This window comes from Harmonia axyridis, chromosome 7 (genome assembly GCF_914767665.1).
Source record: "Harmonia axyridis chromosome 7, icHarAxyr1.1, whole genome shotgun sequence".
In the NCBI taxonomy this organism is placed as follows: domain Eukaryota; kingdom Metazoa; phylum Arthropoda; class Insecta; order Coleoptera; family Coccinellidae; genus Harmonia; species Harmonia axyridis.
The window spans coordinates 36,542,693-36,565,643 of record NC_059507.1 but is presented as its reverse complement, the minus strand read 5'-3'; the positions used below and the strand labels follow the sequence as shown (position 1 = coordinate 36,565,643).

At 36.7% G+C, this 22,951-nt stretch overlaps 1 protein-coding gene across 2 annotated transcripts in view; it reads right to left on the bottom strand.

The window, feature by feature from the left end:
* Window positions 1-22,951, bottom strand: part of LOC123685226 (teneurin-a) — a 556,414-nt gene that overhangs the window by 291,470 nt on the left and 241,993 nt on the right. For both annotated transcript variants that reach the window (XM_045624845.1, XM_045624846.1), the window contains exons 4-5: window positions 11,033-11,245; window positions 9,242-9,439 (exon numbers count right to left, since the gene is read on the bottom strand). In XM_045624845.1, coding sequence (XP_045480801.1) covers window positions 9,242-9,439; window positions 11,033-11,245 — 411 coding nt within the window. The remainder of the gene's footprint in view (window positions 1-9,241; window positions 9,440-11,032; window positions 11,246-22,951) is intronic.

Sequence of the window (22,951 nt, the reverse complement as noted above, 5' to 3'; positions counted from 1 at the left end):
AACTTTTATTTTTCAAAAAAATTTTAAGGGTCAGGTATAGAAAATTTTACGAAAATTTTTGGACAAAAACATTTTCAGGTGAGATCGAATTTCGGCTAATCAGGGATCGTCAATTTTGGCACCGCTCACCGATTTTGCGCAGACCTCACAGTTTTGAAGAAATTCGAACTCGAAATTATGGAAAAAATTGAATTTGCCTCTAAAAATCGTTATATCTCCTAAAGTATTCGTTACAGACCCCTCAAACACAAACGTTTTTTGAACATCTAGTTCTGATCTATAACATAGTGAGGTTTCATGGGCGTAGCTCAAGTCCAGAAGAAGTTTCAGCTTCGGGAAATTCATCCATTTTTTTGTTCGAAAATTCCGGTTTTTCAGCAATAATTTCTGAAATATTGTACTGACCGCACAACTGCAAGCATTTTCGTGATCTACATAGTCGAATCAATCAATAAAATGACACAATATTCCCATGAAAGAACTTTTATTTTTCAAAAAAATTTTAAGGGTCAGGTATAGAAAATTTTACGAAAATTTTTGGACAAAAACATTTTCAGGTGAGATCGAATTTCGGCTAATCAGGGATCGTCAATTTTGGCACCGCTCACCGATTTTGCGCAGACCTCACAGTTTTGAAGAAATTCGAACTCGAAATTATGGAAAAAATTGAATTTGCCTCTAAAAATCGTTATATCTCCTAAAGTATTCGTTACAGACCCCTCAAACACAAACGTTTTTTGAACATCTAGTTCTGATCTATAACATAGTGAGGTTTCATGGGCGTAGCTCAAGTCCAGAAGAAGTTTCAGCTTCGGGAAATTCATCCATTTTTTTGTTCGAAAATTCCGGTTTTTCAGCAATAATTTCTGAAATATTGTACTGACCGCACAACTGCAAGCATTTTCGTGATCTACATAGTCGAATCAATCAATAAAATGACACAATATTCCCATGAAAGTACTTTTATTTTTCAAAAAATTTTTGAGGGTCAGGTATAGAAAATTTTACGAAAATTTTTGGACAAAAACATTTTCAGGTGAGATCGAATTTCGGCTAATCAGGGATCGTCAATTTTGGCACCGCTCACCGATTTTGCGCAGACCTCACAGTTTTGAAGAAATTCGAACTCGAAATTATGGAAAAAATTGAATTTGCCTCTAAAAATCGTTATATCTCCTAAAGTATTCGTTACAGACCCCTCAAACAAAAACGTTTTTTGAACATCTAGTTCTGATCTATAACATAGTGAGGTTTCATGGGCGTAGCTCAAGTCCAGAAGAAGTTTCAGCTTCGGGAAATTCATCCATTTTTTGTTCGAAAATTCCGGTTTTTCAGCAATAATTTCTGAAATAATGTACTGACCGCACAACTGCAAGCATTTTCGTGATCTACATAGTCGAATCAATCAATAAAATGACACAATATTCCCATGAAAGAACTTTTATTTTTCAAAAAATTTTTAAGGGTCAGGTATAGAAAATTTTACCAAAATTTTTGGACAAAAACATTTTCAGGTGAGATCGAATTTCGGCTAATCAGGGATCGTCAATTTTGGCACCGCTCACCGATTTTGCGCAGACCTCACAGTTTTGAAGAAATTCGAACTCGAAATTATGGAAAAAATTGAATTTGCCTCTAAAAATCGTTATATCTCCTAAAGTATTCGTTACAGACCCCTCAAACAAAAACGTTTTTTGAACATCTAGTTCTGATCTATAACATAGTGAGGTTTCATGGGCGTAGCTCAAGTCCAGAAGAAGTTTCAGCTTCGGGAAATTCATCCATTTTTTTGTTCGAAAATTCCGGTTTTTCAGCAATAATTTCTGAAATAATGTACTGACCGCACAACTGCAAGCATTTTCGTGATCTACATAGTCGAATCAATCAATAAAATGACACAATATTCCCATGAAAGAACTTTTATTTTTCAAAAAATTTTTAAGGGTCAGGTATAGAAAATTTTACGAAAATTTTTGGACAAAAACATTTTCAGGTGAGATCGAATTTCGGCTAATCAGGGATCGTCAATTTTTTCACCGCTCACCGATTTTGCGCAGACCTCACAGTTTTGAAGAAATTCGAACTCGAAATTATGGAAAAAATTGAATTTGCCTCTAAAAATCGTTATATCTCCTAAAGTATTCGTTACAGACCCCTCAAACAAAAACGTTTTTTGAACATCTAGTTCTGATCTATAACATAGTGAGGTTTCATGGGCGTAGCTCAAGTCCAGAAGAAGTTTCAGCTTCGGGAAATTCATCCATTTTTTTGTTCGAAAATTCCGGTTTTTCGGCAATAATTTCTGAAATAATGTACTGACCGCACAACTGCAAGCATTTTCGTGATCTACATAGTCGAATCAATCAATAAAATGACACAATATTCCCATGAAAGAACTTTTATTTTTCAAAAAATTTTTAAGGGTCAGGTATAGAAAATTTTACGAAAATTTTTGGACAAAAACATTTTCAGGTGAGATCGAATTTCGGCTAATCAGGGATCGTCAATTTTGGCACCGCTCACCGATTTTGCGCAGACCTCACAGTTTTGAAGAAATTCGAACTCGAAATTATGGAAAAAATTGAATTTGCCTCTAAAAATCGTTATATCTCCTAAAGTATTCGTTACAGACCCCTCAAACAAAAACGTTTTTTGAACATCTAGTTCTGATCTATAACATAGTGAGGTTTCATGGGCGTAGCTCAAGTCCAGAAGAAGTTTCAGCTTCGGGAAATTCATCCATTTTTTTGTTCGAAAATTCCGGTTTTTCAGCAATAATTTCTGAAATAATGTACTGACCGCACAACTGCAAGCATTTTCGTGATCTACATAGTCGAATCAATCAATAAAATGACACAATATTCCCATGAAAGAACTTTTATTTTTCAAAAAATTTTTAAGGGTCAGGTATAGAAAATTTTACGAAAATTTTTGGACAAAAACATTTTCAGGTGAGATCGAATTTCGGCTAATCAGGGATCGTCAATTTTGGCACCGCTCACCGATTTTGCGCAGACCTCACAGTTTTGAAGAAATTCGAACTCGAAATTATGGAAAAAATTGAATTTGCCTCTAAAAATCGTTATATCTCCTAAAGTATTCGTTACAGACCCCTCAAACACAAACGTTTTTTGAACATCTAGTTCTGATCTATAACATAGTGAGGTTTCATGGGCGTAGCTCAAGTCCAGAAGAAGTTTCAGCTTCGGGAAATTCATCCATTTTTTTGTTCGAAAATTCCGGTTTTTCAGCAATAATTTCTGAAATAATGTACTGACCGCACAACTGCAAGCATTTTCGTGATCTACATAGTCGAATCAATCAATAAAATGACACAATATTCCCATGAAAGAACTTTTATTTTTCAAAAAATTTTTAAGGGTCAGGTATAGAAAATTTTACAAAAATTTTTGGACAAAAACATTTTCAGGTGAGATCGAATTTCGGCTAATCAGGGATCGTCAATTTTGGCACCGCTCACCGATTTTGCGCAGACCTCACAGTTTTGAAGAAATTCGAACTCGAAATTATGGAAAAAATTGAATTTGCCTCTAAAAATCGTTATATCTCCTAAAGTATTCGTTACAGACCCCTCAAACACAAACGTTTTTTGAACATCTAGTTCTGATCTATAACATAGTGAGGTTTCATGGGCGTAGCTCAAGTCCAGAAGAAGTTTCAGCTTCGGGAAATTCATCCATTTTTTTGTTCGAAAATTCCGGTTTTTCAGCAATAATTTCTGAAATAATGTACTTATCGCCAAACTGCAAGCATTTTCGTGATCTACATAGTCGAATCAATCAATAAAATGACACAATATTCCCATGAAAGAACTTTTATTTTTCAAAAAATTTTTAAGGGTCAGGTATAGAAAATTTTACGAAAATTTTTGGACAAAAACATTTTCAGGTGAGATCGAATTTCGGCTAATCAGGGATCGTCAATTTTGGCACCGCTCACCGATTTTGCGCAGACCTCACAGTTTTGAAGAAATTCGAACTCGAAATTATGGAAAAAATTGAATTTGCCTCTAAAAATCGTTATATCTCCTAAAGTATTCGTAACAGACCCCTCAAACAAAAACGTTTTTTGAACATCTAGTTCTGATCTATAACATAGTGAGGTTTCATGGGCGTAGCTCAAGTCCAGAAGAAGTTTCAGCTTCGGGAAATTCATCCATTTTTTTGTTCGAAAATTCCGGTTTTTCAGCAATAATTTCTGAAATAATGTACTTATCGCCAAACTGCAAGCATTTTCGTGATCTACATAGTCGAATCAATCAATAAAATGACACAATATTCCCATGAAAGAACTTTTATTTTTCAAAAAATTTTTAAGGGTCAGGTATAGAAAATTTTACGAAAATTTTTGGACAAAAACATTTTCAGGTGAGATCGAATTTCGGCTAATCAGGGATCGTCAATTTTGGCACCGCTCACCGATTTTGCGCAGACCTCACAGTTTTGAAGAAATTCGAACTCGAAATTATGGAAAAAATTGAATTTGCCTCTAAAAATCGTTATATCTCCTAAAGTATTCGTTACAGACCCCTCAAACAAAAACGTTTTTTGAACATCTAGTTCTGATCTATAACATAGTGAGGTTTCATGGGCGTAGCTCAAGTCCAGAAGAAGTTTCAGCTTCGGGAAATTCATCCATTTTTTTGTTCGAAAATTCCGGTTTTTCAGCAATAATTTCTGAAATAATGTACTGACCGCACAACTGCAAGCATTTTCGTGATCTACATAGTCGAATCAATCAATAAAATGACACAATATTCCCATGAAAGAACTTTTATTTTTCAAAAAATTTTTAAGGGTCAGGTATAGAAAATTTTACGAAAATTTTTGGACAAAAACATTTTCAGGTGAGATCGAATTTCGGCTAATCAGGGATCGTCAATTTTGGCACCGCTCACCGATTTTGCGCAGACCTCACAGTTTTGAAGAAATTCGAACTCGAAATTTGGGAAAAAATTGAATTTGCCTCTAAAAATCGTTATATCTCCTGAATTATTCGTCACAGATCCCTCAAATAAAAACGTTTTCAAACTTCAAGTTCCGCTCTAAAACATAGTGGAGTTTCAAGTGCGTAGCCCATGGCCAGAAGAAGTGGCAGCTTCGGGAAAATTATCAATTGTTTCTTTGAAAGTTTCATATTTTTGCCTATAATTTATGAAATAATGTACTGACCGCACAACTGCAAGCATTTTCGTAATCTACATAGTCGAATCAATCAATAAAATGACACAATATTCCCATGAGAGAACTTTTATTTTTCAAAAAATTTTTAGGGGTCAGGTATAAAATTTTACGAAAATTTTTGGACAAAAAATTTTTCAGGTGAGATCGAAATTCGGCTAATCAGAGATCGTTTATTGTGGCATCGCTCACCGATTCTTCGTAGAGCTCCCGGTTTTGGGGGAATTTGAACTCGAAATTTGGGAAAAAATTGAATTTGCCTCTAAAAATCGTTATATCTCCTGAATTATTCGTCACAGATCCCTCAAATAAGAACGTTTTCAAACTTCAAGTTCCGCTCTAAAACATAGTGAAGTTTCAAGTGCGTAGCCCATGGCCAGAAGAAGTGGCAGCTTCGGGAAAATTATCAATTTTTTCTTTGAAAGTTTCATATTTTTGCCTATAATTTATGAAATAATGTACTGACCGCACAACTGCAAGCATTTTCGTGATCTACATAGTCGAATCAATCAATAAAATGACACAATATTCCCATGAAAGAATTTTTATTTTTCAAAAAATTTTTAAGGGTCAGGTATAAAATTTTACGAAAATTTTTGGACAAAAAATTTTTCAGGTGAGATCGAAATTCGGCTAATCAGAGATCGTTAATTATGGCATCGCTCACCGATTCTTCCTAGAGCTCCCGGTTTTGGGGGAATTTGAACTCGAAATTTGGGAAAAAATTGAATTTGCCTCTAAAAATCGTTATATCTCCTGAATTATTCGTCACAGATCCCTCAAATAAAAACGTTTTTAAACTTCAAGTTCCGCTCTGAAACATAGTGAAGTTTCAAGTGCGTAGCCCATGGCCAGAAGAAGTGGCAGCTTCGGGAAAATTATCAATTTTTTCTTTGAAAGTTTCATATTTTTGCCTATAATTTATGAAATAATGTACTGACCGCACAACTGCAAGCATTTTCGTGATCTACATAGTCGAATCAATCAATAAAATGACACAATATTCCCATGAAAGAACTTTTATTTTTCAAAAAATTTTTAAGGGTCAGGTATAGAAAATTTTACGAAAATTTTTGGACAAAAAATTTTTCAGGTGAGATCGAAATTCGGCTAATCAGAGATCGTTAATTGTGGCATCGCTCACCGATTCTTCGTAGAGGTCCCGGTTTTGGGGGAATTTGAACTCGAAATTTGGGAAAAAATTGAATTTGCCTGTAAAAATCGTTATATCTCCTGAATTATTCGTCACAGATCCCTCAAATAAAAACGTTTTCAAACTTCAAGTTCCGCTTTAAAACATAGTGGAGTTTCAAGTGCGTAGCCCATGGCCAGAAGAAGTGGCAGCTTCGGGAAAATTATCTATTTTTTCTTTGAAAGTTTCATATTTTTGCCTATAATTTATGAAATAATGTACTGACCGCACAACTGCAAGCATTTTCGTAATCTACATAGTCGAATCAATCAATAAAATGACGCAATATTCTCATGAAAGAACTTTTATTTTTCAAAAAATTTTTAAGGGTCAGGTATAGAAAATTTTACGAAAATTTTTGGACGAAAAATTTTTCAGGTGAGATCGAAATTCGGCTAATCAGAGATCGTAAATTATGGCATCGCTCACCGATTCTTCGTAGAACTTCCGGTTTTGGGGGAATTTGAACTCGAAATTTGAGAAAAAATTGAATTTGCCTCTAAAAATCGTTATATCTCCTGAATTATTCGTCACAGATCCCTCAAATAAAAACGTTTTCAAATTTCAAGTTCCGCTTTAAAACATAGTGGAGTTTCAAGTGCGTAGCCCATGGCCAGAAGAAGTGGCAGCTTCGGGAAAATTATCAATTTTTTCTTTGAGAGTTTCATATTTTTGCCTATAATTTATGAAATAATGTACTGACCGCCCAACTGCAAGCATTTTCGTAATCTACATAGTCGAATCAATCAATAAAATGACACAATATTCCCATGAAAGAACTTTTATTTTTCAAAAAATTTTTAAGGGTCAGGTATAGAAAATTTTACGAAAATTTTTGGACAAAAAATTTTTCAGGTGAGATCGAAATTCGGCTAATCAGAGATCGTAAACTGCCGCATTTGGAGTCAAGCTTATCCTCAAGTGTATGTCGAAACACCGTTACATCCAGAAAAACTGACTCTTTGGTGCGCTTTATGGGCTGATGGAATCATTGGTCCGTACTTTTTCAAAAACGATGATGGCCAGAACGTTACAGTCAATGGTGATCGGTATGGAGCCTTGATTACTATTTTTTTTCATTCCTGAATTGAACAACCATGATGTCCAGGAGCTGTGGTTCCAACAAGACGGCGCAACATGTCACACAGCTCGTGCCACAATCGATTTATTGAAAGACACGTTTGGTGACCGCCTAATTTCACGTTTTGGACCTGTGAATTGACCTCCAAGATCTTGTGATTCAACACCGCTAAACTACTTTCTGTGGGGCTATGTGAAGTCATTGGTCTATGCGGATAAGCCACAAACCCTTGACCATTTGGAAGACAACAATCGCCGTGTTATTGTTTTATTGCAATTTAAAGTTCTATAGCTCTAAAAAAACACCCTATATCTTAGAGATGAATGAAGAATGTAAAAGTAGGTTCACATAGTACGCTTTTTAGGCCCTCCCATAAAAATCCAGGCTACGTCTATGTCATCAAAGCCTGTTCGATTCCAGACTAAGCGCCATAGACGCCACAAAGTAGGCGCAAAGTTTGTTAGGTGAAACTCCGATGAATTGCTAATGAGTTAACTGTGTTTGGTGATGGCGGAAACATGTAAAGGCATGACCTATATCCTGGTAAAGCTATTACCAGTCGACTTCAGTTACCATCCACTCGAGTGATCGAATTATTTTGCGGAGACCGTATAGTACCGAAAGTATCGAGCAAAACCGATTAAATTCACGCCATTTCAACAAAGTTAATACGGATTCGAAATTTCCACTTCACAGAAGACCAGAAACTTAGTCAAACAATTTTTTTTAAACTGACTGAAACATTTTTGGTTTATTATTAAAAAAATAAACTTTTGGAATCGTTCGAATGAAACAAAATTCAACCTCCCCTGATACTTCACAGTTTACGTTTAAGAAGGTTTAGAATTCTAGAAAAACGAACAAAACATAATCATGCTTTTAAAAACATAAAGCTTCCGTGTTTTGCCAGCGACGATCTATCACGATTAAGTGCTGAAATTTTCGAAATTTATTTCGCCACCGTAATAAGGCCCATTAGAGCTACATTCTCGAAATTAAGCTTTCAAAAATGGCACAGAAATATAGATTTGAAAAAAAATAACTTCGAGTCATAGCTTCGTAATTGAATACCCTTTTGAAAAGAAAAGCACGCCACTGGATTCTATGTTAAAAAATGTCAGTATAATGTTTTAATTTCAGAGCTCTATTATCAGTATTAGCGGAGATATAAATGTTTTTCGATACCGCCATATTTTCAATTTTCGCTTATAACTCAAAAACAAAAGAAGGTGGCCAAAAATGAATACTACTTTTGTTGGTTTCTCAGAAAAAGAGACCAATAATGGGGTATTAGATTTTGTCTATCTCCCCTGGTTTAAAAATTGTAGTGCTAAAACATCGAAATTTGCCCACCCTGTACAATCAGAAAATTCAATCAAAAACAGGTGTTCCCTAAGGAAAAACATATATTTGATCATTTACACTTTTTTAGATATATGCAAACACATTTTGAGAATGTAGCTCTAATGGAGCCTAATGAGTCTGTATAGATAAAAAAAAACGAAAATTTCAGCGCTTAACCATTATTGAGTGTCATTTTAAAGGTAGAACACCCTGTACTTAACCTGTAGCATAACACTCATAGTTTCAGAATTGAGATATATTTTTTCATCATTTCAAAATAAATGACCCTGGTTTCGAATCTCTCCACTGGATTTTCATTGAAATGTTTTTTCATATATAATTTCATAGTGTTTTCATGAGTTGTCTAGATATTTTGCAATTTTTCGAAATTTTTTCGAACGAAATAATTAAATCTAAACTCACCATTGCTCAAATCTAGATTCTCCTGCGGATCGTGGAACGACAGCTCGCTCTGCCCCGTAATGCTGTTCCTGTTCTCATTGCAGCTATTGCACGAGGTGGCGCTGCTGGATGAAGTCATCCCCCTGTTTTTCCTTCGTCCCGAACGCCCCAGAGTGTTGTTCATCATTGCTTTTTTAGTGCTGGCGTAGATGGCTTCACCTGTTGACATATTACATAATGTAAATTAACACTGCGTGCAGATATAATCTAATCCCCCCACCCCGCAACTGCCGGAAGGGAGTTCGAGGTTGATGCACGGAGTGATCATCGAGATGTTTATGTTTGTTTACAGTTGGCGAATCTTGGAGGTGGCCTTGGAAGAGCCTACGAACCAACATCTGGATGTGTTTCATTATTCAACATGACGATTTTTGATTTCACTTTCATACTAGGTACCTACTTGAGTCTGACATCTCAGTATTGTTGCAATTCAATGTATAAGATTAAGAGTAAGTATATTCATGTTAGCATACAACAAGTATGTAACGGATGTTTTTTTAGAGCTATAGAACTTTAAATTGCAATAAAACAACGATGGATTATTCGATTGACATGAATTTTATTTATCTGCAAGTTAATCTTGTGGCATTACATTTTAAATATGATTTCTGGCATATGACCGCCACGGCTGGCTCGGATGTAGTCCAATCTGGACGTCCAATTTTCGATGACTTTTTCCAACATTTGTGGCCGCATATCGGCAATAACACGGCGAATGTTGTGTTCCAAATGGTCAAGGGTTTGTGGCTTATCCGCATAGACCAATGACTTTACATAGCTCCACAGAAAGTAGTCTAGCGATGTAAAATCACAAGATCTTGGAGGCCAATTCACAGGTCCAAAACGTGAAATTAGGCGGTCACAAAATGTGTATTTCAATAAATCGATTATGGCACGAGCTGTGTGACATGTTGCGCCGTCTTGTTGGAACCACAGCTCCTGGACATCTTGGTTGTTCAATTCAGGAATGAAAAAGTTAGTAATCATGGCTTTATACAGATCACCATTGACTGTAACGTTCTGGCCATCATCGTTTTTGAAGAAGTACGGACCAATGATTCCACCAGCCCATAAAGCGCACCAAACAGTCAGTTTTTCGGTGTGAATGTAACGGTGTTTCGACATACACTTGAGGATTAGCTCCACTCATAATGCGGCAGTTCTGTTTGTTGACGTAGCAATTCAACCAGAAGTGCGCTGCATCGCTAAACGCGATACGTATTCCGCACAGAATCATTATTTTCGAAATAAAATTGCACTATTTGCAAGCATTCTTCAGCCGTGAGTCTATTCATGATTGCCAAACCAAACTGAGTATAAATCACTTGACAGCTTTCGAATCGGTCGCTATTTCGAACAGTAATGCCAACTTAAAGTTATATACCTCGAAAAAAAACACCTTATAGTAGTAACTTTGTGAATTAGGAAAATACCCAATAAAGAAATTTTTTCAGAGAAATGCAAGGATCCATCAAGGAGCATCTAGAGAATTGGAAAGATAGTGTTTTAGATCAAGAAAGTGATGGTAACTACTCAATATTATGAAAATCTCAAGAAAATGGTGAATACTTCTCGTTATCATAGAAACCTAGATGATCTCAATCCTAGACAAAACCGAACAGAATCTCATTCAATATTTTCCGTTTTCCTTCGGGATTCCTCCATTATTCCCCATATCCCACCCCGTTGATCGAAAATACCGTTCAGAATTAATTCAACAATCATAAATAAAGGACCCACACCCGCACATACCGTTCGTTCCTCTCAGTCTGTCTTGGGGGGCGGCGTAGTGAATTCTTCGGCTATTGGTATTTTCCAAAGGAAACGGAGATGCTTGTCGAAGTTGCAGCGGAGCGGGGGACCTGGGGGATGCCGCCGTGGGCGGCGGTGTGGGGAACGGAGTCGTGGGGTTGTCTGTTGTCGCAGCATCCTCGGTTTCGTCGGATCTGTAGGATCGTTCAAGACCTGGAACAAAAATGATAGGTGTCAATTTTGTTATTCTGCTGATTGATTCTACACTGCGCAAAAGAATTAACGCACATTATTGAAATCTCGAATTTATTCTACAACTGAAGGTATTCTCAATGATAATTATTTTTATCAGAATTATGCATGCATATGTTATCCACTTTCAACGTTTTTCTTCAATACAGATGTTTTTTCCCAGCAGGAATAAAAAAAGATGAGATTATCAGATTTTGAATGTATTGACTCCATTCTGAAATCAGTTGTTCTCGATCAATTCTAGTGATCAATAGTTTTTATTTCGTTTGATTTTCTACACTCGATCGCTATGCAACGCGAAACACGCAATTTGACCCAAGAGGAATGTGCCCAAGCGGTAGTTTTGCGAGGGGTGAACATACACAAGAATTGCAGAAAGGTTTGGAGTTTCCCATACAAGTGTGTCCAGAATGTTGCAGCGATTCAGAGAGACAAGTGTGAATGTCCGAAGACCAGGACAGGGTAGACCACAGGTAACAACTGCCATTCAAGAACGTTACTTGATAGTTTCTTCGTTGAGACAACGGTTTGCAACCGCTCACCTCCTTCAAAATCAGCTTGAGCAAACTCATGGGGTGCAAATTAGCACTCAGACAATAAGAAATCGCCTCAGAGAATATGATTTAAGGCCTCGTGTCGCGGCAAGAGGCCTGGCTCTTACCCCAGCCCATCGAAGGGCGCGTTTGGATTTTGCGAGAGAGCATATCCATTGGGAAGAGGCTGATTGGGAAAGAGTTCTTTTCACAGATGAGTCTAGATTCTGCCTCTACCATTGTGATCGACGTTCCCTTGTATACAGACGTCCACATGAAAGATATGCTGAGCACTCTTTCCCAATCAGCCACTTCCCAATGTCCCAATGGTATGTGATCTTAGAGCATGACAATGCTCGACCCCATGTTGCGAAAGTGATCAAGACATACTTGGAAACGTTGAAATGGGATGTCTTATCCCACGGCCTGGCTGACCAGTACTTCCGGTCTCATGAAGAAGTAAAAAATTGGAGGATTAATTCATGGGTCGCTTTAAAAGATGATCAATTTTTTCAATACGGGATTCGTACGCTGCCGAAAGATGAAAGAAAGTATAAGTGGCCAGCGATGGACAATACTTTGAATCATAAATGTTTTTCACAATAAAATCTCGAATTTCGGAAAAAACCGGCGGAAGCAAAGCCTTTGTATATATTGGCCATCACTGTATGACAATTCTTAGTCTTTTGATTTATCTTCTCTTTTCGTGATGTCTTTATCAATTATAATGAATTGCTTCAAAAAAAAGTTGTCAAATCGTATTTATAAGAAATGTGGAAGTTTTTTCAGCAATATCTTTTTAGTAATTGATTGAAAGGTATTCAAATTTTTTGTTTTTCTTAGGATATAAATTTTTCTTATTTACTAACATGGTGTCTATTTATTTCACATCATGTCCATTATTTATCGCTATTTGATTGATTTTGTTGAGTATTGGTATTACAAAATGACTTTCTTTCAATATTATTTCAATGGTTTTTATCAAATAACGGCTGATCAATATCATTGGATTTTGTTCACGCGGCATTCAAGATCAGAACCTATCCTGAAAATTTCAGGTTACTATGTTTTTATTGTTAGATAGTTTACAGCTCGACCGGACGGACGGGCAGAATTGAATTTGACCACGAAGTCGGATTCCGATATAACATTAATGGTATTTTCAAATCGAGTGTTCTTTCGCTACAATCTATGAATCAAATCTTCAATTTTAAACTCGATTCATTCGCAAACTTTCCACCCTACGAGTTTTCCAATTTTCCGCAAGCTCATGAAAATAAATTCCTCCTTATTGAATTCGCATATATTACAATAACAAGCTCATCATCTCCGAGCAATCTTATTTTCCGATACAGGTGGAAAGCCGAGGGGTTGCCGGGGGCGGTAACCAAGGGTAGGTTCCTGATTTAGGGGGACCGGTAGGCATATTTACATGTGAAAGATATATTAAATTAAGATCGGGGCGAGTAGTATAAGTTTAGATTAAGTTTCTGCACCAGGCGAGGACTTGCACAAGAGCCTCGTCCGCAACGGCTATAGAACTCAAGATTGAATATGAAATTTTAATAAGGTAATTTTGCGGGGGCTTCATGTTTGCCGTCTTGCCGACTCGTCATCTCACGTTGAGGGAGGAGATCGTGCCTCGCATCCAGGGGCGTGGCCGGAACAAGGATCGAAAGGTACGAAAATGTTCCAAAAGAGTAATTTGATGATGAGTTATACTTTCTGAGCGAGTTACTTCAGATATTTAGTTACTCTTATTGAAAAGAGAATACAACTTATCTCATGTTACATTTTTGGATGCGCTGGTATACTGATGTAACATTTAACTAATGACACAAAAATACTTGAAAAGACGTAAACTAAACCACGACTAAATTCATAAATGCAAAATGGATTGGCACAAGCCTATTTGAATGGACAAGGGATATTTGATATTAATAGATTTGCGAAATCGGAATGTATAAGAGTTTCTGTTTTTTAATTCATTATTGTTACACTTTAAGAGAATATAGGTATCTAATTTTTCAAAAAATCAAAATTAATTGATCTGTTTAGCGGCAAATAACTCGATTAGCTTTCGAAGCCAACAGACTTTCTAGAAAAGGAGCACACATTTCATTCATTGACCCAGAACCTTTCAGTGGCATAGGTCAAAAGGTACCTACAAAAAAGAGATTTAGAAGAAGTAAAAAACCGAGGGAGAAACACTCTAGCTGAATCTTTGCGAATTGGATCATTCCAAAAAGTTTCTTCGAATTTGATTCTGCTAGATGTAAAAAGTAACGGGTGTGTTTTTTCGAGGTATATAACTTTAATTTTGCATTACTGTTCAAGATGGCGACCGATTTAAAAGCTGTCAAGTGATTTATTCTCAGTTTGGTTTGGCAATTCATCATGAATAGACTCACGCCTGAACAACGCTTGCAAATAGTGCAATTTTATTTCGAAAATAATAGTTCTCTGCGGAATACGTATCGCGCACTACGTCGTTTTTATTTTGTTTAGCGATGAAGCGCACTTCTGGTTGAATGGCTACGTCAACCAACAAAACTGCCGCATTTGGAGTGAAGCTTATCCTCAAGGGTATGTCAAAACACCGTTACATCCAGAAAAACTGACTGTTTGGTGCGCTTTATGGGCTGGTGGAATCATTGGTCCGTACTTCTTAATAAACGATGATGGCCAGAACGTTACAGTCAATGGTGATCGGTATAGAGCCATGATTACTAACTTTTTCATTTCTGAATTGAACAACCATGAAGTCCAGGAGCTGTGGTTCCAACAAGACGGCGCAACATGTCACACAGCTCGTGCCACAATCGATTTATTGAAAGACACGTTTGGTGACCGCCTAATTTCACGTTTTGGACCTGTGAATTGGCCTCCAAGATCTTGTGATTTAACACCGCTAGACTACTTTCTGTGGGGTTATGTAAAGTCATTGGTCTATGCGGATAAGCCACAAACCCTTGACCATTTGGAAGACAACATTCGCCGTTTATTGCCGATATACGGCCACAAATGTTGGAAAAAGTCATCGAAAATTGGACTACATCCGAGCCAGCCGTGGCGATCATATGCCAGAAATCATATTTAAAATGTAATGCCACAAGATTATCTTGCGGATAAATAAAATTCATGTCAATCGAATAATCCATCGTTGTTTTATTGTTCTATAGCTCTAAAAAAACACCCTTTACTATCTAAGATATAGTAACTAAGCTGCTCTAAAGTAACGGAGTTACTGTAAAATAATTTGACATAATTTTTTGAAAGCTTCCACTGTCATTCAGATAATATGTTCCACCAACGAAAGAAAAAAAAAACTCTACTTCCAGTTCCGAGCAGAGTTCATCCCAGTCCACGCCAATGGTTCTTCCGCTCCAGATGACTCCATCTTCGCCGTCTCTGATGCTCACTTAGCTGACTTTAAATGTAATTATGGAGAAATTTTACCGGTAATTATGAATTGGGCCCTCTATTGCACACCTCCCGTAGCAATTTTATCAGGAACACAATCTCTGATGAATTTTGTTTCTGGCTATGTTAATCGGCCGAGTATGAAACGTAGTTGGGCGAGTGCGAAGCAGCCGTCTTTGATGCCACGTTGGGGTAATTTCACTCTTCGCAGATCACAGAGCACTCGATGGTTTGGGAGCTTGCCGTTCTTCTCGAAGAGTTTGATTGGGGGGAATTATGGATCTGTTTCCGACCGCGGTGAATATTCAGATTGTTCGTGTACGTATTGTAATTCGGATATTGGTTTTCTGGCAATAAATACGCTATACCCTCAGAAAATATGCGGTATTCACTACAGTGGACTGGAATTGTACATTGTGTATCGCCTAATTTTCCAGACGACAATGTGGATTTTGTCCGAGGACAACAAACGCGGATATTTAGGAATTTGCTTTCAGTTCGAAGTACATACACTATTTCACTATATTTTGGAAATGGCAATCAATATTATCATCAATTAATATTAATTTAATATTTTAAAATAAAGGGTGTTTTTTTAGAGCTATAGAACTTTGAATTGCAATAAAACAACGATTGATTATTCGATTGATATTAATTTTATTTATCCGCAAGATTGTGGCATTACATTGCAAATATGATTTTTGGCATATGACCGCCATTGCTGGCTCGGATGTAGTCCAATCTGGACGTCCAATTTTCGATGACTTTTCCCAACATTTGTGGCCGTATATTCCAACATTTGTGGCCGTATATCGACAATAACACGGCGAATGTTGTCTTCCAAATGGTCAAGGGTTTGTGGCTTATCCGCATAGACCAATGACTTTACATATCCTAACAGAAAGTAGTCTAACGGTGTTAAATCACAAGATCTTGGAGGCAAATTCACAGGTCACCAAACGTGTCTTTCAATAAATCGATTGTGGCACGAGCTGTGTGACATGTTGCGCCGTCTTGTTGGAACCACAGCTCCTGGATATCATGGTTGTTCAATTCAGGAATGAAAAAGTTAGTAATCATGGCTCTATATCGATCACCATTGACTGTAACGTTCTGGCCATCATCGTTTTTGAAGAAGTACGGACCAATGATTCCATCCAGAAAGCGCACCAAACATTCAGTTTTTCTGGATGTAACGCTGTGTCGATATACACTTGAGGACAAGCTTCATTCCAAATGCGGCAGTTTTGTTTGTTGACGTAGCCATTCAACCAGAGGTGTGCTTCATCGCTGAACAAAATTTGCTTATGAAAATCGGGAACAACGGCAATCTCATGTTGGGCCTATTCGACGAATCTACGCCTTACTTGATGATCGTTTGGCTTCAATTTTTGCACGAGTTGGATTTTGTAAGCACGCAAACCAAGATCCTTCCGCAAAATCTTCCATAAAGTGGATGGACACAGATCCAATTCCTGTGCTCGATGGCGGATAGACTCATTCAGGTCTTCCTCAATACTACACTCTACAGCAGCAATAGCTCCTTCTGTACGCACCGTACGGCGTCTCTGGGGATGCGAGTTATCAATAAGAGTAAACGTGGTGTGAAAACGTTCCAAGGTTAATCGAATTAACTGCTCTGATGGACGATTTTGTGGACGATAGAATGGACGTAGTGCGTGATACGTATTCCGCACAGAACCATTATTTTCGAAATGAAATTGCACTATTTGCAGACGTTGTTCAGGCCTGAGTCTATTCAAGATGAATTGCCTAACCAAACTGAGAATAAATCACTTGACAGCTGTTAAATCGGTCTCCTTCTTGAACAGAAATGCCAACTGAAAGTTATATACCTCGAAAAAAAACACCCGTTACATTTGGATTTCTTTCAGTGTGGTCGAAACGGAGTTGAACAGAAATATTTCGTAGGGTCGAGGAGAAACATAGTCATGTGATTGGTTGGCAAAGCGTGAGTCTTTATTGAGTTGCCAGGATGCTTCTTAGGATACAAGTCTTATGACCTTTTTTCCATATCTGTTGCTATTATTGGGTCTGATTTTTTCAAAGAATAATGATGGCTTTAACGTCAACTTTAACTGGCACTGTGACGTACCTACTGGGGAAGTTGATGTGTTTAAAAATCTAGGAATTCGTTGGAAAACACGAGGATCAACAAATTGGTGTTACAGAACAAAAAAACCTCGTCCACATCCTATATTTCAGAAAATGTTCCTCGGCTACGTGATCTTATTGTACGACTAGCTGGCACCCGTACCTTCCAGATTTAAACCCTAGTCATTTTCACTTTTGGTTTTGCCTTGAAGCTGAGCTTTCAAAACCTCATCCAAAGACACTGGACAATCTAAAGGTAGCAACTGAGGAAGAAATCCCCTGGACTAAAGGGCGCACCGCCACTGTAATGCCGTATTTCCTGTTTCGCAATCGAATTTCCCCCCCTCTCCCTTCCTTAACGAACGCAGAGAAAACAAATTAAGCCAGTAATTATCGATACGGCCGTTCCACAAAACAGGAATTCCGTCGTGAAAAAGAGAACAAACACCATTTCTCGAACAAATAGAGGCTCAAATACAGGCGCGGGCTACTCTGTTGGTTTTGCGGCGTAAAAAATAATTAGTGTTGACGTTAAGTGCTCACGGTGGATTACAAATGTAATGGGCTTTCTACGTCTGAAAGTTCAAAAACCTTTTAAGGGGACTGTTGACTTTGTATTCCTGATACGGCTCTGTAAGACGAGGGGGGAAAGGAACTGCGTTTGAACATCGTGAATGGAGAGAGTGAGACTGAAAGTGAAATGGGGTTAGGCGTAGTTTTTTTTTTCTTGTTCGCTAGATAATAGAGGATGACTGCGGAGTGTCTGATACTGTTGGGAGTAGCAAATTACTGTGAGGGTTTGGTTGATACCAATAAATTGAAATACGATTTGACTTTTGAATGAAGAAAATTATTCGTTCTAATTCTGTTGCAAATTCATTAATTTTGCCATACCTTCTGAAACAATATCTCAGTTTCACACAGATTTCAGGATCATGTAGTATGTATCAGTATGAAGAACCTGTATATTTTCATACTGGAGACGACAAGGTCCGTATAACCAAACACCATCTTAAAATATAAATATATTCACTATGTTTACCCTTGTCGATCGTGTTGTATTTATCAACTCGCAAGGTTGTTGTGAATATACAATATAAATAGTAAATATATATCATGTCGCTAGATACATAAAGTAGTAAAAATGATCTTATTCAATAGTAGTCTGTAATTTATTCATTTGATGCTCACATTCTTGAATTACATCATGTGAGTTTTCATCTGTGATCAGTACAGTGTGCAGTAAAAAATAAATACCCTTTGATGAGTCTGGAGAGTATTAATTAACCATTCCTTTAACTGTATAACGATTGGCCGAACCTACCCTAGCTGGGTACATCACATGGTGATCCTGCCAGTCCTATGCAGTTAGATCATCACAATCAGGAAAAATTGAACTTTCAAAAAATGGCACAGAAATCTAGTGTTACCATTAGAAAAAACATAACTTTGGGTCATAGCTCCGTGATTAAAAACTATTTTGAAAAGACGAGCACGCCACTGGATTCTACGTAAAAAAGTGCCTGTATAATGTTTTAATTTCAGAGCTCTATCATCAGTATTAGCGGATATATGAATGTTTTTCGATATCGCCATTTTTCCAATTTTCGCTTATAACTCGAAAACAAAAGAAGGTGGCCAAAAATGAATACTACCCTTGTTAGTTTCTCTGAAAAAGAGACGTGAATGGGGTATCAGATTTTGTCTATCCCTTCTGGTTTGAATGTTGTAGTGCTAAAACATCGAAATTTGCCCACCCTGTACAGGATATGCAGGTCTCAAAAAAAAAAAAATATTTTGCACGTTACTGCTTTCACTCTGAAAAAGAATGATTTTTGAAATTTTCATTCAAATTGATTGTCTTGATATTTTTTCATTCGAAGAACGATTATTTATGAAAAAATAAAAAACATAACTTGTATTCAATTTTTTCAGTGGTTGATGAATTTGACGACTTAATTGAAAAAAAATACTATTGATTTCCTCGAACAAAAACGAAAATAATTCAGATTAGCTGTTGAAAATAATTACTTCAAACACAAATTGTTAAAATTATGATGAAAAAATTATTTTTCTTGAAACTCAAACACCCTGTAGCCCAAAAGTGGAATAGGTTCAGTATCTAGTTTATAGAAAATTTATCCTTATAAAGTTGTTTTCTTCGAAAGAACTTACTACATATAATAATTGTTCTGAATACTCACCGATTGGTTTATTCCTCATTATGAGAAAGCTTTTCGTCCTTATAAACTTCGATTCATTATTTTCCTACAGAACTTCTTGGTATGTTATTTTCGTCATCACTGATGGACACTGAGAGTTAGCAATTGACTGATGGGACATCATAAATATATAACGAACAATATACCTACATATTCAGTATCATAGGATTTGATGAAGTATTTCATAATATCAAACGTAACTTGAATGAAAAATGTGCATAAAATACCTTAGAAATAACTAACTGGTGAAGAATACATTAATTCACGTGAATATTCACGTATTTTTGTAAGTCAGTCTCATACACTACTTAATTAATCAATCTGCCAATAAACATAGATTTGTAGGCGGGGTTTAGGCATTGCTTCAATCTATGATCGAGAGTATCTACAGAAGTCATGTCAATCGATGACGTAACAAAGGAATTCAATCACAGAGGGTTTTGGATTCTAACTTCTGTAAATACTCTCGATCATAGATTGAAGGAATCCCAAAACCCCGCCCACAAATCTATGTTTATTGGCCGATTGTATAATTAAGTAGTCTATGACACTGACTTGCAGAAATACGTGAATATTCACGTGAATTAATGTATTCTTCACCAGTTAGTTATTTCTAAGGTATCTATATTATGCACATTTTTCATGCAAGTTACGTTTGATATTATGAATTATTTCATAAAATGCTATAATGATACTGAATATTTAGGTATATTGTTTGTTATAGATTTATGATGTCCCATCAGTCAATTGCTAACTCTCAGTATCCATCAGTGATGACGAAAATAACATACCAAGAAGTTTTGTAGGAAAATAATGAATCGAAGTTTATAATGACGAAAAGCTTTTTCATAATGAGGAATAAACCAACCGGTGAGTATTCAGAACAATTATTATATGTAGTAAGTTCATTCAAAGAAAACAACTTTATAAGGATAAATTTACTGTAAACTAGATATTGAACCTATTCACTTTTGGGCTACAGGGTGTTTGAGTTTCCAGAAAAATAATTTTTTCATCATAATTTTAACAATTTGTGTTTGCAGTATTTATTTTCAACAGCTTATCTGAATTATTTTCGTTTTTGTTCGAGGAAATGAATAGTAAGTATTATTTTTTCAATTAAGTCGTCAAATTCATCAACCACTGAAAAAATTGAATACAAGTTATGTTTTTTATTTTTTCATAAAAAATCGTTCTTCGAATGAACTTTTGCTGTTATATTTATAATATTTCATTTCGCCTTCAAAGATATCTACCTTAATCAGAAGTACCTTATTCTCAGTGCCCTTTTTGAGGTCACCCAGTTTTCTAGCCCGAACTCCCCAAATGTTTTCCAATCGATCAGTCCAGAAATAAGGACCTCAGACGAAATTCGAACTAGTCGTTAAAGCAAAGCTCAGAGCTCTGGGATAAATAGGTCGAACAAGAAGAGAAATCAAATTTTCAGGGGAGAGCCAGCCATTCATATGTGATCAGAAGAAGGAGGTGATTTATTTTCCCGAAGATCCTCCAGAGGGTTGGCCTGCGAATCTGATGCCCCGGGAAAACTAAAGTTTGCGACTTGGGAAAAATGTTTCCCGTAACAAGGTAACTTCGGAGCCTGGACTCTGTTAAATCACATTTTTTATGAATGGATATTTGAAGAAGGACGGAAAACATTGAATAATTTAATATTTCGGGCGTGGGAGACAGATTTTGTGCTCTCTATGAACGAAAGTATACCGAGGGAATAGATAGGGGAATTTGTAATGAAAGAGACACGAACTGATGTAACCAATGAGAGACATTCGTGCAGAAATTGACACTTTTCATATCATTGTAGGATCCAGTTATTGTTCCCTGTAAATAATTGAGATGGTCAACCAGATGCTTGGAGACATATTAGTTTCTTCGAGTGTCGAGGGCATGACAGTTTCAATGAATTTACAGGGAACGAATTGTGATTGTACATATAATGTAAAAAGGATGTGTTATTCTTCGAGGTGTCGAAGATATGTCATGGAGTTGTAAATCTTGAAGAGATTTACTGGGGGGTTGTGGAAGTTCGAAGACAATACGGTCGTACCAGATGGGTCACATCTGTGTATCAGGTTCTAGTCCTTCGAGAATATTCGATTTCCAGGAATCCGCGAAGATCTTTGCGTGCGGTACGGCAAAATTCTTATTGGACTAAGGGATGGTACTTTCCCTAAGGGTGTGGTCAAGCCGAAAGAAGGGAGGTCGATATTCGAGACAGGGTATGTTCCAATCGGCAGAGAGACAGTTCAAGTTGAGACGAAGACGAGTAAAGTTCGGTCGGTCAACCTAAGTCGAAGTAAGAGTAAGTCTAGTCGGTTGAAACTTAAGACGTAAGACGAAAAGACGGTTCGCGGACTAGATTAAGACGAGTCGTGAACGAATCAAAGACGAGACCACCGAAACTTGTAATAAGACAGAGACGTGATATTCGAAGACGCTTCGAGTAATTAAAACTAGAGTTAAAGACGAAATTCAGTACCGTAGTGAGAAACTTGTTATTAGGACGTTATTAGGATCTTCTCAATACTGAGTTCGTACTGTATAATTGTGGCTTTGTGAATAGATGTAAATAATTCAAAAGAGTTTAATTATTGCAAATCCAACAAAGTCACGGAGAAAAAGACGAAAGGTCAGGTAATCGAATCATACCTCTAGACGATCGATTAACTAAGCCTACATCATTGTACCTTCTCACAGAGTGTCAGAAGCTGACATCAGAATAAACTGCCAGTAAATTTGGGAATATGGCATTAATTTGCGTCTACTCTTCAATTTTCTTTCGAAATATGCATATGTAGAGTATTTTAGATTAATATAGTAAGATTTCAGAGAAGTAATGTGTTCACAATAACAAAAATACTAGCGTTTGTGCCTTCATTTTGCAATTAACCACCTACCGAATTCCAAATTGATTGAATCGATATTTAAATTGAAGATTAAATTCAGAGGGCATAAAATAGTAACTACTAGATTTGGCCAGATTTGGCATATGACGTTTCTAGGTCTTTCCTCTCGGAAGTTTTGATGCCTTGTACTTATTCTGTTTAGCACGAAATGAGCAATGGTTATTTGTGTTACTAGGCAGCAAATTAGTAGATTGATTACAGCGGCTTTTTCTTCGGTGGTTCATAATGATATATGTAGGAAAGCTATTGTATTTGCAAATTATTACTATTCCCACAATTGTTGGAATGCTTGGTTGCTATGGAAATATATATGTCTATAATAACTATAGCTTGACAACTTAAGAAAGGTCTGACAGTTTTGTGGACTGATATCGGTAGTGAAAAAATGTGGAATGTTTTATTCCCATTGAGAATAATCATTCTGGTGCCTAGATGGGAAAAGTACTATGT